The sequence below is a fragment of the Belonocnema kinseyi genome, chromosome 9, assembly GCF_010883055.1.
Source record: "Belonocnema kinseyi isolate 2016_QV_RU_SX_M_011 chromosome 9, B_treatae_v1, whole genome shotgun sequence".
NCBI lineage: Eukaryota > Metazoa > Arthropoda > Insecta > Hymenoptera > Cynipidae > Belonocnema > Belonocnema kinseyi.
In genome coordinates, this window is record NC_046665.1 from 126,534,370 (window position 1) to 126,552,363 (window position 17,994).

The 17,994-nt window shown below is 26.9% G+C and overlaps 1 protein-coding gene across 1 annotated transcript in view; it reads left to right on the top strand.

The window, feature by feature from the left end:
• LOC117180738 (afadin-like) overlaps nt 1–17,994 on the top strand; it is a 284,255-nt gene that overhangs the window by 22,282 nt on the left and 243,979 nt on the right. The window contains exon 3 of the mRNA XM_033373229.1: nt 10,672–10,783. Within this exon, the coding sequence (XP_033229120.1) occupies nt 10,672–10,783 (112 nt within the window). The remainder of the gene's footprint in view (nt 1–10,671; nt 10,784–17,994) is intronic.

Below are 17,994 nucleotides of genomic sequence, written 5' to 3' on the forward strand. Positions count from 1 at the left end.
TTTTAAAAAGCTATCGAGCAGTATTTTTCATTTTTCCAAATTCGGACTTTTGATTTTGACTCGTAATGTCACCGCGCAGACAATACTTTTACGCATTTTCGATCGCTCAGCGAGTTATTGCATCCAGAGGCTCAATTACGAACCTTCAGAGAGCCTTGTGTCCCATTCATCCGAGATTTTTTAATTAAAAATGGGAGGAATTATAACTTTCATCCTTTCGGATCCCGCTGACTTCCAAATTGTGTCTTTTTATACCTGATTTTTCTTTTATTTACAAGTTTTTTGTCGGCGATGTTCTCAAATTGTTATATTTTTAAATATTTTTTTAAATTTAAGCTTCAAATATTAAATTTAACATCTTGTTGGTGGAAAATTGAAAAAAAATCATTCAAGAGTGATTGCTAAATTTTGAAAACTTAAAAGCCCCAGTCATTTTCCATTTTCCTTTGAATAATGCATTTTTTCTAAAATTAGAACAGTAAAGTAAGCCCCCCCCCCCTTCCCTCCCCTAATTTATTTACGGTTCATCCAAAAATTCAACCAAAAAACAAGAATGTTCAAAAAAATAATTAAATTCTCTACTAAAATAGATATATTTTCGAACAAAAATGTTAATTTTTTACCCAAAATGATAAACTTTCGGCAAATTACATAAATTTCCAACAAAAAATTGAATTTCTCAACTTGATAATATCGACTTTTACCAAAAAGAGACTAAATTTTCATTGAAATAAAATTTAATTTAAAAAAATTTTTATTTAAAAAATTAAATTTTTAAAAAACAGTTGATTTTCAGCCAGAAAATATGCATTTTCAATCAAATAGTTGATTTTTTTCTAAGATAAATTAGTTTTGACCTAAAAGATCAATTTTAAGCAGAAAATGTAATAGTTGATATTTCGACTAAAAATATTTTAATTTTAAATGACGACCAATTGAATTTATTGACTAGAATCGTCAACTAAATCAGTTTAATTTTCTATCAAGCATTTTAATTTTTAACCAAAAAATATATTGTTCAACAAAATACATAAATTTTCAACAAGATAGTTTTTACCTCTTGAGTCAAAGGATTAATTTTCTACCAAAAATTATGAATTTTCAACAAATTAAATGATTTTTTTTTACAAAAAATGACTAATCTTAAACAACAAATGAAAGAGTTAAACTTTTATTAAACAAAAAAAGAATTTTCAACCAAAGAAAGGAATTTTGAACAAAGTAGTTCAAATTTCGACCAAATACTTGAATTTTCTACTAGATTATGGAATTTTCGAGCCCAAAATGTGAATTTTCTATAAAACAATTAAATTCTTAACAAAAAAATTTATTATCAATCGAAACAGATAAAAAAATTTATCCATAAAGATGCATTTCTTACCAAAAATGATCACAAAAAAGATGAAATGTCTACAAAACGAAATGCATTTTCATACCAAAAAGACGAGTGTTGAACAAAATAATTTAATTTTTAATCGAACAAAGTTTTGTAGTCAATAAGTTTTATTTTAAATACTTTTAAAATATTAGAATTTAATCAATTTAAATAGGTATAAAATTAAATTTAAAATCATATTTAACATCCAATAATCAAGTTATGTGCAGAATTCCTGAAAATAAAACAATGAATCCAACGAACAAATTTGGACAACCACCATCAAATCTTCCTATTGCATTTTGAAAAAAATTGATATATTTTTTGCTCTAGAATTTGACAAATTTGTAGAAAAAAATATATGTATAACAAAATAATTTAATTTTTAATCAAACAAAGTTTTGTAGTCAATAAAGACAAATTTTTTAATCAAGTTGTTGCATTTTCAAGTCAAAACGACGAATCTTCATCATAACAGCCTAATTTTCAACCAAAAATAATTACTTTTGAACAAAATTATTGAATTTTTAATCAAATATATTATGTAAGAAGTGGCATTGTCCAAAACCCCGAAAATTTTAAGGCTTTAAATGGTTCTATTTAATGTCCAAAGGTACCGAAAAAAATGGCTTTACTTTTCATACTCTCTTCGGTTAAGGTAGTTGTCGTGCCAAAAGTCATATATCTGAAAAAATAGTTTTTCTGTTTTTTTAAGAATCAAAATATTATAGCTGATGTCATTTCAAATATATAACATTATTTTTTATGAAAAATATTAAAATTCACAAAAAAACATTATTTTTAACTGTGTTTTTTGTAGTTGAATTTTTTCTGACCGTCGCTTCTTACCAATTTTTGAAAAATTATTAGATTTAAAAAAATGACAGCTTATTTTTTCGTTAAAAAATTCTCTAACAAAACATTCTTCCAATTTTGAAAATAACTAAACATTTTAAAATATAATAACTTGTTCACAAACTTTTTTTTACAAAAAAAATGTTCTAACGATTTCGAGCCATAGAAGACGAGAAGATCTCGTAGTAGAATTTTTAAAAATTTCAACTGAATAATATTTTTCTTTTACCATATACGTATTTTTTTTAAATTTCAGGTTTTAATTTTTAGAAGTATTAAATAGTGTAAAGCTCAATACTTTGAATGTTTTGTACCCTATTAATTGTAATAATTACAATTTTAACTTTTTTTGAATGCTGAATTTTTTATTTTTAGATTAGGTCAGTTGCGTCACAAGAAATTTTGCTTGCTGTTTTAATTTATAATTTCAGAAAAAAAAAGATTATTCAAAGGAAAAGTGTATAGTGACTGGTACTTGAGGATGTTACACTACGTACAATCAATATCAAAAATCGCCAATCTTTAAAACGTTTTATAAAATCCAAAACAATAGATCTATTATTAATTCCTGTAAATCTTGACGGATACTTCTAAGCTTACTTTAGAAAGAAATATTACAGGTTAAAATTGTTTATTCAACTTTAGTTATTTAGAATTTTAGTTTTTGTTTTCTCTCCAGGGAAAAGTTACAAATCTTATTTAATCTTAATGATCAAGGTCTCATTTTATTCTTTAAAGGATTTAAAAATCTAGGATTAGGATTAAAAGGGTTATGAGAATTTAAACTATCATTGTTTTTAACAATATTAGCTGTATGATTTATAAATTCAGTTTTTAATTAAACCTTATCCAAATAGAATTGTAGAGAGTCCATCAAAGAATAAAATGAGGCCTTCATCATTAGGATAAAATAAGAATGGTAACTTTTCCCTAAAGAGAAAGCAAAAACTAAAACCCTAAATAACCACTATTAAATAAATCATTTTAACCTTAATTATTTTTTATAGTTTTGATTAGTAGTCTCCGTAAATATTTGCAAAAATTAATAATAGCTATAATTTCGCAGAGATGATAACGGAATAAAAAAACGCGGAATGCAACAGGTGCGTAGAGGGGGATAAATTTCCGGAAGTGACATTTTCGACGGTTAGACAGACTTGTTCAATAGGGATACCCGAGAACTATCTCAGGATACTTAAATCACTCGGTTTTCTTTTCGGAAGAAAGAGATAAAGCGTCTGCTGTTGACAAATAATTCATCGAGCTTTGATTCATAAATTACATATATTAATATATGATATGCGGGACTTAGAACTTATAGAGAGGGATACCAGCCTCTATAAATTTGGCACTCCTCGACCTTGGCATTTGCGTCCCGGAAACTTATGACTTCACGCCTGGCCGCTTAGGGATGATTTGCCTTTCTTCCACAAAACCTACCCGTTGTTGAAACTTATTTATTGCGCAATTATTCAAATTATCCGGAAAACACAATGATGATAGTAAAATAAAATATAGTTGAGCCCGAAATTATTTCAAATCGTTTGGATTTATTCATTCATCAATTATCTATTTTTATAATGCGCAGCAGGGTGGTCTAAACTAATACCTGTAAAAATTCGACTTTTCATTTTCCGGAAAAAGAAATTTCCCGTATTTTTTCATATTGGTCAACATTAACCCGTGTCCCGATTTTTAAAATTAACATGGAATTAGATAGGAAAAGCACGATTTTCGAAAAAATGGAAAAAGAAGTATCGGCAATGAGGTTAATTTCGGATATGTGGGGTAAATTCGGGCAACCCTAAGTTATTAGCTTTTTGTAAATTACAGTTTGGTCACCTCTTACGAAATCTTCAAGCTACAATTACCGCTCAATACATTTTAATTTTGACTCCCCCCCCCCTTTATGTTGCCAGAAAAATGCCCCCAAAATACAAAATAACAGTTTGAAATAAAATTCATGATAAGGACGCTATTTTAATAAAATTTTTAAGTAAATTCCTTTTCTAACAAATTTTCAATTGTTTGAACATTTATTATTTGTTTAATCCGCGGCATTGTGTGGCCATTTTTTCAATTCATTTTTAAATATTTTCACATAGGTTTTAACAAATTAATGAAGCAAAAATCAAGTTAAAGGTATTGCGGAAGTGAAATATACGAATCTGAAATCCAAATTCCAGAATTCAAAGTGGCTTTAAAATTCGTATTTCAGGGCTTTTTTGTGTCTCTGATTACGAATTTAAAGTCAAATTTTTATAATTAAAAATTGCGGATCCAATATGACGGAGAAAAGTCACGTGGCTTCAAAATGGATTTTCGGAAATTTTGTGGGTTTCTGAATACGAATCTGAAATCAAAATTTACAATATCAGATCCAATATGTCTGAATTTTTTTTAATTGGTCCCATGGTTTAAAAATGTGCCTGTACTACTTTTTTTTGAGTCTCTGATTACGAATTTAAGGCAAATTTCGAAAATTAAAAAACTTCTAAATGGAGGATCAAATATGGCGGACAAAAATTAAAAAGTAAGTCCCGTGTTTTTAAAAATAGATTTTCGTTTTTTTTGGTCGCTCATTACAAATGTATTGTCATAATTCTAAAATTCAAAATGGCGGATCCAATATGATTAACAAAATATTTAAAAATAAGTATTCTTTTCGACATTTTGAACTTTGAATTATTGGCTACAGATTCGTAATTAACGACCCGAAAACCCCTGATGACCCATTTTGAAGCCACGGGACCAGTTTTTTTCATTCTTGCCCACCATGTTGGAGTCGCCGTTTTGAATTTTGTTATTTTTACTTTAAATTCGTAATTATCGATCTAAAAAAATACACATGAGAACCCATTTTAGGACCTCGGGCCAATCTTGTTTAAAAGTAATTCTTTTTGGTTGAAAATCTTATTTTTGGTTGAAAATCTTATTTTTTGTTGAAAATAAACTTTTTTTGTTAAAAATGCAACGGTGTTCTCAAAAAATCTTCTTCTTTACTTGAAAATTCAACTATATGGTTGAAAATTTATCTTCATATGTTGAAAACGTTAATTTTCGTTAGTTAAAAATTGATTTTTTCAGTTTATAAATTCAACTCTTGTGTTGTAAATGCAGTTTGTGGTTGCATTTTAATCTTCTTTGTTTGAAAATCTGTCTTTGTAGGCACCATTCAACTATTTGGTTAAAAATTCTGCTATTTGATTGGAATATCAACAGTTTAGTTTAAAATTCATAGTTCTTGATTAAAAATTATATTTTTTTTGGTTTAAAAGTGACCTTTAAAGGTTGATATTTCAACTGTCTTCTAAAAGAATCTTCTTTTTGTTTTAAACTTGAAAATACAACTATTTGGTTAAAGTAAAACTGTTTTTAGTTGAAGTTGAATCTCTTTTGTTTAAAATATCGACCATTTGGGTGAATATTTTAATCATTTTTTATAAATTCGATTATTTATTAGAAATTCAAATATGTTCTAAAAATGCTTCTTTTTAGCTTGAAAAAAACGCCTTTCTTCAAAAACTTTGTCTAGTTGGAAAATTGTAGCTCGGTTGAAAATTCAACTATTTGGTAGTAAATAAAACAGTTTTTTAGTTGAAGTAAAATCTCATTTGTTTGAAAATTCGGCTATTCTGGTGATATTCAACTAATTTTTTTAGAAATTCGATTCCTTATTAAGAAGCGAAACATCCTCTAAAAACTCCACTTTTCAGTTTGAAAAAAAATTCCTTTATTAAAATTTCGTCTCGGTTGGAAATTTGTCCTTCGGTTGAAAATTCAACTATTTTATTGAAAATTTAATTGTTACATTATGAGCTAAAGATTTTTTTAGACGTTTTTCAAAGTTGAAAGTTCAAAAGAATTCAATTTTGTTTGATTACATGCCCCAATTTAAAATCCTTCTTGAATTTATATTCTTCCAAAGTTATGTTACCTAGATTTTACATTTCCAGTTTTTAAAACAGGAAAAAATGAAAGGATCTTTTTCATTTTTCGGGAAGAGGACATGTCAACAAATGGAATGGTACTGAGTCGGTTTCCGATTTTTTTTTTTTTAATTTGAAAAGAATGCTGCACAATAATGCGCAATTGTCCCTTTGAGGTGAACGCGTTTGAAACGAATCAGGACAAAGAGAGTGATAGTAATTAATAAGCAGCTTCTAATTAGCATTCCGCTCCTGAGCACGAAGAACGCGTGTAAATACGTGTTTTTACAGGCAGGATGTAACTCGCATTCCTATGTGCTTACATCCAATACTTTTAACAAATCCTAAGCACGTACTTATCAACGAATGTATGTTATTTTCCCTCGTAAACAGTCTGACAGCATAGACTAATTGAGAATTTAGGTACTGTTTTTTATTTTTATTTTTTTTTATGTCAAAGAACGAAAATTATTTTTCAGTCTAATCCTATTCTGAGAACTGCTCGCATTTCGAAACCGTTCTTAAAACTTACGATGACGATAAATTCCAATATTATTACGTGCGAGTTTTTTAACTTTACGAGCCTTCATTTTTACCGAGTAGAAATCGTTAAAGTTCCATTTATTTTAGGGAAATAAATTCTTGCAGAGAAAATTAATATAAATAAGGCATTGAATGCAATGTGAAAGACATTGAATTCTTAAAATTACAAATCGAAATATATAAACAAACAAGATTAATTTTTTAATCAAAGAAACGAATTTTCAACAAAAGACATTAATTTTTTATCAAATCGTTGAAATTTCAATTCATAAGTGATAAATTTCTAACAAAAAATGGATTATTGAAATTTTCGGATATAGAAATAAATATTTTTTTAAGAAAAAAAAAAAGAGATTTTCACCAAAAACAATACATTTTAAGCCAGAGATGAATATAAATAAAATAAGAATTTTCATATAAATGCATAGTTTAAATTTTAAGTAAGTAGTTGAGTTTTCAACCGTAGAAGGTAATTATTTAATCGAGTAGTTAATTTTTTAACTAAAAAGATTAATTTCCCAGCAATAAGATTTTATTTTCAACCAAAAAACACGAGTTTTCATGAAAATACATCAATTAAAAAAAAGGTTGAATTTTAAAGCAAAAAGGATGAGTTACCTGAAAAACTGTTGAAGTTTCAGTCCGTAAATATGTTTCTTTGATAATAAAAAAAAATATCATTTTTACCGAAAGGTTAAATTTCCATAAAAATTGTTCAATTTCAACCAAATTGTGCAATTTAAACGAAAAATATGAATTTTTAACATAATACATGAATCTTTGACTAGAAAAGATCAATGTTCAATGAAAAATATCAATTTTCAACCAAAAATGAAATAGTTAAATTGTTAGTTAAAATAAAAAATTTTTTGAACCAAAAAGATGAATTTCAAACCAAACTTACAATCTTAAAAAATAAGTTTTCAATTTAAGAGGTTAGCAGAAGAGATGATTGTTTAACCCGGAAGAATAATTTTCTACAAGTGGAATAGTTAAATTTTCAACCAAGATGGTGATTATTAAAAAAAAATTCTTTTTTCAGAAACTCGTTAAACTTTAAGCCAAGTAGTTGTATTTTCGGTTAAAAAAAGATTATTTTCGAAACAAAGTGTTACATTTTCATAAAAACAGTTGAATTTTGTATAGTCAAGTTAATTTTTAACCAAATAATTTAATTATTTACCAAATTGTTAAATTATCAACCAAACGAGATTAATTGAGACCCACACAGTTGCATTTAAAAAAATGGTGAATATTTAATAAAGAAATTTAATTTTGGATCAAAGATCATCAATTTTCAATACAAAATATCAATTTGCAACTAAAATGATTAATCTTCAAAAAATTTAATTTTTAACAAAAGAGTTCAATCCATCAAATGATTTTTTACGAAGAAGAATAATTTTCTAAAAATGAAATAGTGACATTTTCAACCAAAGTAGTTCAACTTTAAACCAAGAATCTTTATTTCTGTTAAAAAGCATGACTTTAACAAAATAGTTGCATTTTATAAAAAATAATAAAACTTTCAACCAAATTTCAGAATTTTTAACTAAACGAGATGCATTACAAACTAAAAATATAATAGTAGACTTTTCAAGCAAACGTCGTTGTTTTTTCTTGTTGGGATCTATTAATTTAGTTTGAATTTAAGAGAAAAAAAAATAGAAAAGGGGGAGAAATGTTAGGTTTCTTAATAACCGAAAAAAGGAAGAATTCTTTAAAGTTTCTGACCATGAAACGTACTAATTGTTATTTATGTTTTATTTTATTTTATGAGAAGAGTATTTTAATTGTGTCTGTAAAATAAGCAAAATTATAAAGACGTCTCATGACTACGTGTTCATTTATTTCTGGATTTGGTTTGTTGAAAGCTTTTGAGTCTGCAGAACTTAAATTGCTTTCTTCTTATAAATCATCAACCCCGAAAAATGATTTTTTCAAAAGAACCTCGTGTAGAATTTCCCATGTACAAGCCTCTCACAAAGCGCCCGGCGCTAGGGACCGAACTCGTCACTAAGCGCCCGTTCAGTTAAGCCACGCCCCTAAGGCTTGGCGGAAAAATACGCTTTGTGCACAAGGCGCTTGTCGAAAAAGGTGCTCGGTGGAAAAGGCGCTTGGTGAGAAGGGCGCTTGGTGAAAATGGCGCTTTCTGAAAAGGGCGCTCTGTGAAAAAGGCGTTTTGTGAGAGCCCGCTGTAATTGTCAGAGTACATAAAATTAAAATAACTCGAGATAAACCACTAATCCAACAACAAAAGAATGCCGTTAATGTCACGAACTGTACACGCTTTCATTATTCATTGATTATGCACACGATATAGAGGCTCGTCATATTTTAATATACCGGGTGTGTCCTCGCATTGTGTGCTAATAGGAAGAAGGTGAAAGAATTCAGTGCCGAAAAAAAGAAATATACATTAAGAATCAAAAATTCAAAAAATGTATGCTTTCGACGAAATCCTGACGGCTTCTTTTCTTTTTGTCTTTTGACCGTTACTGAAACTTTGAATCCTGATACGTGATCCAGGTTATCGTAATCTTTTAAACGGGAAAATAAACGCCAACTTGTCAAAGAAAACCGTTGGGCATTTAGCATTCGGCTTTCGTTATCGGCACGTCCAGTCAGAGTTGTTTTGATTCATTTTTAAATTTGGGTCGAGACTAATCAATTGAACGTTTATTTAGCTCGTTTTTGTTCTTTATTTTTAATAATTAAAAATACCAAATTTTTTACGAAATTAGGGATTAATTTTCTACTAGAAGAAATGAGCTTTCAACGAAAGAGTTGAGTTCTGAACCAAACTGTTGAAATTTTTTATTATAAGATGACTTTAAACTAAAAAGTTGAATTTTCAATAAAATAGTTGACATTCCAAAAAATCCCAAACGACGAATTTTTAATAAAACATTTGAGTTTTTGAACCAAAAAGACGATCTTTCTATTTAAAAAAGTTGAATTAATTTCTAATAAATAAGTTCAAGCAATTGAAATATAAATTTTTAACCAAAAAATAAATAAAAATTAAGGGATAAAGAGTGGCATAGGAGAAAGATTGTGAATTATGTACCAAATGCTCGTGGAAAAAAAACGCCGTCACCCAGGAATAAAAATTGAAACGACAGCTAATTTTTTAAATGTTGATTTTGATATTTAATGAGATTATCTGTAACTTGTGGGTTACAATTTTTTTCTGAGAATGCGTGGGCTTTTTTATCATAAAAATATATTGGATAAAAATCGCCAAGACCCAAGAATCGAAATTGGAATTACAACAAATTTTACAACTTTCGAATTTGGTATTCAATAGAATCTTTTTCTATGGTATTTATATTCTAAAGAAGAAATACGTTAAAAAATATTTTAGACATTAGTTACAAATATAATATCATTAAATACTATAATCATAATAAAAAATTGCTCTATTTTCAGTTAAGATTTGTGGGTCTTTTTGATTTTTTTTTTTCTAGTATAGCTGTAAAATTTCTTGTTAATTTTCTACCCACCCCATAGTATATGATTTGAAATAATGTTAATTGAATAAAAGTAAAATTGTGCACAAATACATTCAGAAAAATACTTGTTTCAATCAATCAAATAAAGAATCACAGAAGAAACTGTAGGTGCGAAATCTTGCAGGTAAACGCGAGGTGGACACTCCAAACTGAGGTAAAGTTTCCGTGGGAAAGTTTAACTCAACTTGGAATAATCAGCTGGCTATTACCCTGCTTGAATGATTACCTGCAACGCTTCGTTCCCCTATCTTTTTTTTATTTGTTTAATTCAAACAAACCTTTTTTTAAAGTTCATTAGGTCATAATTTTCTATCAAGTCGATTATTCGGATGAAACGAGATTGACGTTAACAGTTAGTAATTTAGTGTCCCATGATTATACTTTCGTGTTTAATAGCGAGTGACGAACGTGTATTTCCTTTTCATTTCTGACCAATCTCCTTGGCCTGTTTCAGGATGGCTGCGGAAGCGGCGATTAGAAAAACGGAGCGCGAAACTCTTCGTGGTGTCATACAACAATGGAATGCCAATCGCCTGGACCTCTTCGAACTCTCAGAGCCCAACGAGGTGAGACGAACTTGATTTTTTTTAATGTCCTAATTTAGAGAGCTTCTGACGTAAGCCGACCATTACTGGGACAATTACGAAAAGCTAACCCACATAAACATAATTTTTAAATGGTGAATTGTAATTTTAGTTAAAATCCCGCTACACTCATCACAGAGTGTCACCTATTCACCTTTTGTCACTTATTTTCAATGTTGTCACCTTTTGTCACCTATTTTCAATGTTGTCACCTTTTGTCACCTATTTTCAATGTTGTCACCTTTATCACCTATTTTCAATGTTGTCACCTTTAGTCACCTATTTTCAATTTTGTCACATTTTGTCACCTATTTTTTTAGGATTTTGTCACCTTTTTTCAATTGAAAAAGTAACATTTTATTCAAAATTACAACTTGCACACCAAATACTGTTTTTATCACACTTTCCTAATCGACAAATTTTGAACCAAATAAGCGAATTTTCAAACGGAGGAGATTAAACTTCAACCAGGAAGAGTTGCATTTTCAAATTTAATTTTTAATTTTAAAATATGAATATTTTACAAGCCAGTTTAATTTTGAAGCAAGGAATACGCATTTTCAATTAAAAATATAACTTTTCTAACAAATCAGGATTTTTATACCAAAATTATGGATTTTTTATCCAAAAATACAAGTGTTCAATAAATCAGTTGAAATTTCGATTTAAAAAAATTACTTTTTAAGAAAATGGTTGAATTTTCAAAAAAAAAAGTAGAATTTCTAACAAAGATATGAATTTTTAGCCGAAAGATTATTTTTTTTAGCAAATAGTTGAATTTGCCACCGAAAAAGATGATTTTTCCAGTAAAAGAGAAATTTCAATCAAAAAAGGATGAATTTTCGACAAAAAAGATGTCTTTTTAATAAAATAGTTGAATTCGGATTAATTCTGGAACAGAAATATGATACTTTTTTTTTGTTTTTGATCAAAAGAACTAAATTTCACTCAAAAAAGATCAATTTTGAACCAAATAATAGATTTTTGGAACCAAGAGATTAATTTTTAAAAAAGGTGACTTTTTAAGAACCTAGTGGAATTTTCAATAAAATAATTAAACTTTCAACGAATGTGTGGAGTTTTTAACTAAATACCAAAAATATAATATTAGACTACAATAAAAATTATTAACTCTCTGACATAAAAGGTGAATTTGTAACAACTAAAAAAAAAAGATTTTTCTACCAAAAGATAAATTTTCAAGCAAAAAATATTAATTTTCTAAAAAAGTATAAATTTTTTACCAAAAACGATAACTTTTTTTTTTAAATCGTTGAATTTACACAAAAAGTATTTTTTTTTAAGTAAAAGAGATTATTTCTTAAACAAAAATACAATAATAGACTTTTCAAATAAAACGAATTAATTTTCAATCGAAATGGTCAATTTTCAATAAAAAACTATGAACTTTTTTACAAAGTATAAATTTTCGACCAAAAAGGATAAATTTTTCAAAACAATCGTTGAATTTTCACAAAAAGTCTGTTTTGTAATTCAAAGAGATTATTTTTTAAACAAAAATACAATAATAGACTTTTGAAATAAAACAATTAATTTACCACCAAAAAAGATTGACTTTCAACCAAACAATTTAAATATTCGAAAAAACGATTACTTTTTAACAAAAAACTTTAATTTTCAACAAAATAATTAAATCTTTAACTAAATAGTAGAATTTGTAACCAAAAAATAGAATTTTGAACCAAAAAAATGACTTATTAAAAATTCCACTACTTGGTTGAAAGTTGAACGAATTTTTTCAAATTTCATATTTTTTCCTTAAAGGTTCATAATTTTTAGTTGTAAGTTTGTTTTTTGGTTAAAAAATAAAATTAAACATTCTTTTTGTTGGAAAAAAGTTTTTTTTTTAACTGCAAATTCAAATATTTGGTTAAAAAAGTCAACTTTAAAATTTTGTTATGGAAATATCAACTATAACAATTTTTGATAAATATTAATATTTTTGGTTGAAAATTCAACAATTTGGTTAGCATTATTTTTCATTCTTGACTGAAGAATTTTTCCTGGTAGAAAATTCATTTTTTGGAAGAAAATTGATCTCTTTTTGAGTTTCTGGTTAAAAATGCAACTTCTTAGTTGAAGATTTATGTATTTTCGTTGAGGATTATACTATTTTATTGAAAATTAAAAATTTTGGTATAAAATTCAACTATTTGGTACAAAATTCAACTTTTTTTGTAGAAAATTCGTTTTTATTGCTGTTTTTTTTTTTTTCATTGAAAATTAATTTTTCTTGATAGAAATTCATCTCCTTAATTTTTTGGTTAATAATTGAACTTTTATGGTTTAAAAATGCAGACTATTCATCTTTTTTGCTTGAAAATTACACCATTTGGTAACGGATTTAACTAAGAAGGAAAAAATTGAATATACTTGTAAAAAAATATTTTTTTTTTTAATGGAAAATTAGTTCTCAGTGGAAATGTAAATACTCCATTTTTCAGGGTGGTCGTTTTAATCGAAGAAAAAAATTTCCGGTCATCTCCCGGTTTACAACAAATTACAACGTGTTTGTTTGTCTTATTTAACATTTTTTTATAACCTATTTGCCACATATTTTAGAAAAAAATGTCACACATTCACCTTTTTTGACGACAATAGATACTCTGATTCCTGCCGTTATAATAAGTGGCTAATATATTTTGTGTTAAAACAAAAAACATTGTTATTAATTTTAGAGTTAATTAATATAAGGGGCTATTTTTTAAGCTAGTCGTATCGTCCATTAGCGGAACAAGAATTTTTGGGTATATCCTTAAGTGGGACACAAAAGAAGCTAAAAAAATTTGCAAATTTGCAAATTGCAACCTTAAATTTTGCCAACTGCTTAGATAATTAATTTAATAGTAACTCATAAATTAAATTTTTCAATTAAAATTAGTAATTATGCATTAAAATATAATATTATAGATTAATATTATTGATTTACTTGAAAATTCAACTGTTTGGTTGTAATTTAACTTTTCGGTTGAAAATTTATATTTTCGAGGTAAAAATATAGTTTTGAAGAAAACTCTTACTTTAACATGAAAATTCATTCTTTATGGTTGATAAGTCTCCTATTTTTACATTCTCATTCCTGAGAATGTAATGTAATCGTTCAAATTTTCAATCTCTGGTTTTTAACGGATCTTTACGTTTCGGCACTCACAGAATCCGAAAACCATAAAATTTCATCGGTGTCTGTCTGTATGTACCTGAATGTTGTAGCCACGCTAACTTTTGAAGGATTTGTCCAATCGAGTCCGCATTGGATGCACTTCTGAAGATCCCCAAAATAAAGGCGAAGTTCGCTAATCAGATATTTCGAACCAAAATTAAAAAATTGAGAGCATTTTCAAAATTTTGAATTTTTTTTTGTTAAATTCTATAAATTGTTCTCAAAGTTTCTTATAGATTGGCAAAAGACTTGCAAATTATCTAAATAAATTTTTTTATTTTTATGAAAATTGAAAAAGTTATATACTTTTTAAAATTTGCAAATTTTCAAAAAATAGAAAAGTTTTTTTTTTTAGATCCAAAAATTTCATTCAAATTTTCCACCAGGTACCAAATATATTTCAAACCTATTCTCCCAGAATTTTTCGATTAGCCCAAAATTAAAAAAATTATAGCATTTTCAAAGTTTCAAGTTATGTACTTTTCAAAAATTTTTTAAAATAGGAAAATTTATTTTTTTCATAGATACAAAAAGTTCATTCAACATTTTGACTAGGTACCAAATATATTTCAAAACCGAATTTTTTAACCGAATTAGCCCAAAATTTAAAAAATTAGAGCCTGTATAACCTAACTGTTAAGCGCGAAGCGCTATTATCCCAATGAGAATGTAATCGCTAAGGCCGTAGGTACTTTGAGAACCTTCTTTAATGAGAAATTAAAAAAAAAGTGTTCAGCTTTACTTAAGAAAAGGGAAAATGATTAAACAACCACAGCAGGGCCTTATTAGGATCAGGAAAATTAACATGTGAACATTATTTTGCAATATCAGAATAAGCACTAGACCAAGGTACACACAAAAAAATTGCAATAGACATTTGATATAATAGTTTTTGATATAGAATGTAGAAAATTTCGCATTGTGCGCAGCGCGTTTGGAGACTGTGCCCGCGAAGCGGGTGGATTTTTTTTATAAGAATTCATCTTTTTTGGTAGTAAATAATTTTTTGATTTTAAAAATCAACAATTTGTCAGAAAATTGTAGTTAGTTTAAGCAAAAAGAAGTGAATTCTGATAAAAAAATAAAATGGTTAATGATTCAACCGAAAAATATTTTTATTACAAATTGAGAACAGTTTGATTAATTTAAAAAAAGCAATGAATTTTCAATGAAACTGTTACAGCCGCAACCTAAACAGATTAATTTTCAACCAAACAGTTGCATTTTTGTTCAAGAAAGATGAAATGTATGATTAAAAAGATAAATTTGCGAACCAAAAAGACGAATTTTCAACAAAATATTTGGAATATTGATGAAAAAAGATTTTTCAGTCAAGAAAAAAATTTTCAACGGAACCGGGTGACTTCAAAAAAAAACTATTTGATTTTCAAACAAATAATTAATTTTTTAAATAAAATAATTTAATTTTCAACTAAATAATAAAATTTTTGACCAAAAAATAATTGAAATTGTTTGAAAACTTTTTCAAATTTTTGTATTAATTTTAATTTCGATGAATTCTAAATCAAAAATAATAGTAGACTTTTCAAACAAAAAGAATGAATTTCCATGCCAAAAAGAGGAGTTTTCTTCAAAGCAGTTATATTTTTAACTCTGAAATATAATTTTTCAAACGAAAAGTTAATTTACAACCAAACAGTTTAATTTTCAAGTAATTCGATAATATTAATTTCATTAATATTTATAATATTTAATACTAATCTATATCAAATTTTATTACATACTATTATATTTTTCATTTCATTTTAAATTATTATATATTATATATTTATTTATTAAAAGCATTTAAACAATAATAATAATAATTAGTTTGCTTATAAAGTTACATAAATATAATATTTCTGCGATTCTTCAAAAAATTTCAAAAGCTTTCTGAAGATTTCAGATGTACCAAAAAAGAATCTAGGAAATTTGAACGGAAATGTTAGGAAAAATTCGAGTTCCTTTAAAAGGTCTTTTAGAACTCTGGAAGAAATTAAAAAATATTTATAATTTTTCAAATATCTTTTTAAATTTCGAAATATTTTTAATTTCTTTAAAACTTTTAGAATTCCTAACTATTCATCTAAAATTATTTGTATTTTTCTTAATTTTTAAAAACAATTCTGCAAATATTTTTTAAAACTTTTAACAATCTTAAACAGCTGCCAAGCATTCTGTTCGAAACCATAAAAAATCTACATTTTGTTAAAAAAATTTTGAAATTATTCATGTTTAATTTTTTAAAAAGTTTTCTCTTAAAATTCATTTAAGAAAATAAAAAAGCATTCGAAATTTTCCCAGGAATCTTACGGAAATTTCTTTATTCTCTTCAAACCTTTTAGAATGCTGAAAAATATATATTTTTTAATCTTGAAAAATGTAAATTTAAAAAAAGAATTGAAATTTTTTCAAGTTAAAAATTTTTTTTAATCTATTTAAAAATGTAAGTCTTTTTTGAAAACTTTCCATTTACTTCTATGACCCTGACAATTGTAATTATTTTTAACTTGTCAACTTTCAAATATTTACGACATTTTGATTCTTAGCATTTTTACGCTTTTCTTTTAAGTATTTTATTTTCTAAAATTCCCTTTTTAAAATTGTTCAATTTTAAATGTTTTTAGCTACTTAGAATTTTAAAATTTCAAGTTTGAAATTATCCAAATTAAGATGAGTGTCCTTGATGTTGGAAATGAAATATTATAAATAATACAGTTTTTGCCGTTTTAAAAATTGCATGCGCATAAACAATTTCGGAAACGTAACAAAAAATTCCTAAAATCACATTTGAAAAAACAATAATTTTTTTCTGTGTTGAAATCTTGAGATTTTGTCAGACAGCCTTGTCGAAGCAAAAAACTAAGTAGAGCTATTGTCTAAAAGTAACGTCTCGTTATTTATTTTAAGTTTTACCCCTCCTTCAAAAAACCCAAATTTACCCAATTTTCTTATCTCGAAAAGGGTAGAAGTCAAAATTAGAATATTAGATTTGTTCAATTTATTTTCAGAAAGAAATGTTTTATTGCTAAATATTCAGTTTTAAGAACCTTTAATTTCACCCTCAAAGTGCATAAATGGTAAAAATGACGGAAAGTGCATCGTGGGTGTTCAAGACCCCAGCGTATTTAATCATGTATTGTTTCACCCCTATTGAATATTTTTTTACAATAAAATTATCCGATATAGTTTAAGGTATCTTTTATAAGTCAGACTTGATTTTATAGCCATTTATTTATTTTAAGTTTGTAGAAGAAACTATTGAAAAAAGGGAAAAAATGGATTTTTTTACTTAAAAATTCATAACTCACGCAACTTTAATTATTTTAACCTGAAAATTTATGACTATACTTTTGAAATAGTGTACTTTCATAAAAAAATATTTCAAAATGGGTGCTTTCAAAATCCGATTTTTTAAAAATTTTAAATCGATTTATTATTACAAAAATTGAGGAACTTTTACATGCAATACTATAAAATACAAGAAAATGAAAAAAAGAGACATACCTAACTGTATTTTAACAGTTATATTTTATTCAACACATCCACAGTCTGCTCTCGCATGACGCGCTGCCGTAAGTCATAAGCCATCTATAAAGAAAAAAAGTATGAAATAATGTAAAAAAAAATTATTTCACTTCATATGATATACGTACGTTAGAAAGTAAACAAATATCAATAAAATTTCAACAACAAAAGTTTGCTCAAAAATTACTTTTTCACTCATTAAGTGCACACTGGGTGTTCGATACCCCATGATTTTTTACCTCCACTTTCAGCAGCTGCTGTTAGTAGATTGACACTTCAAGCTGTATACTAAACGACTTTACTTACAGTCAGTGTCTCCCACTAAAGCTAGATGGCGACGCTTACTCAATTTTTTCGAATTAAGGGCATGTGACACAGCTATATACCTATATTACCGACCACAGTTTTTCAGTTCACTGAATGTTTTTTTGAACCTCAGAACTTTTTTTGTAAATAAAATATCGAGCTGAAACTTTGGGAAATG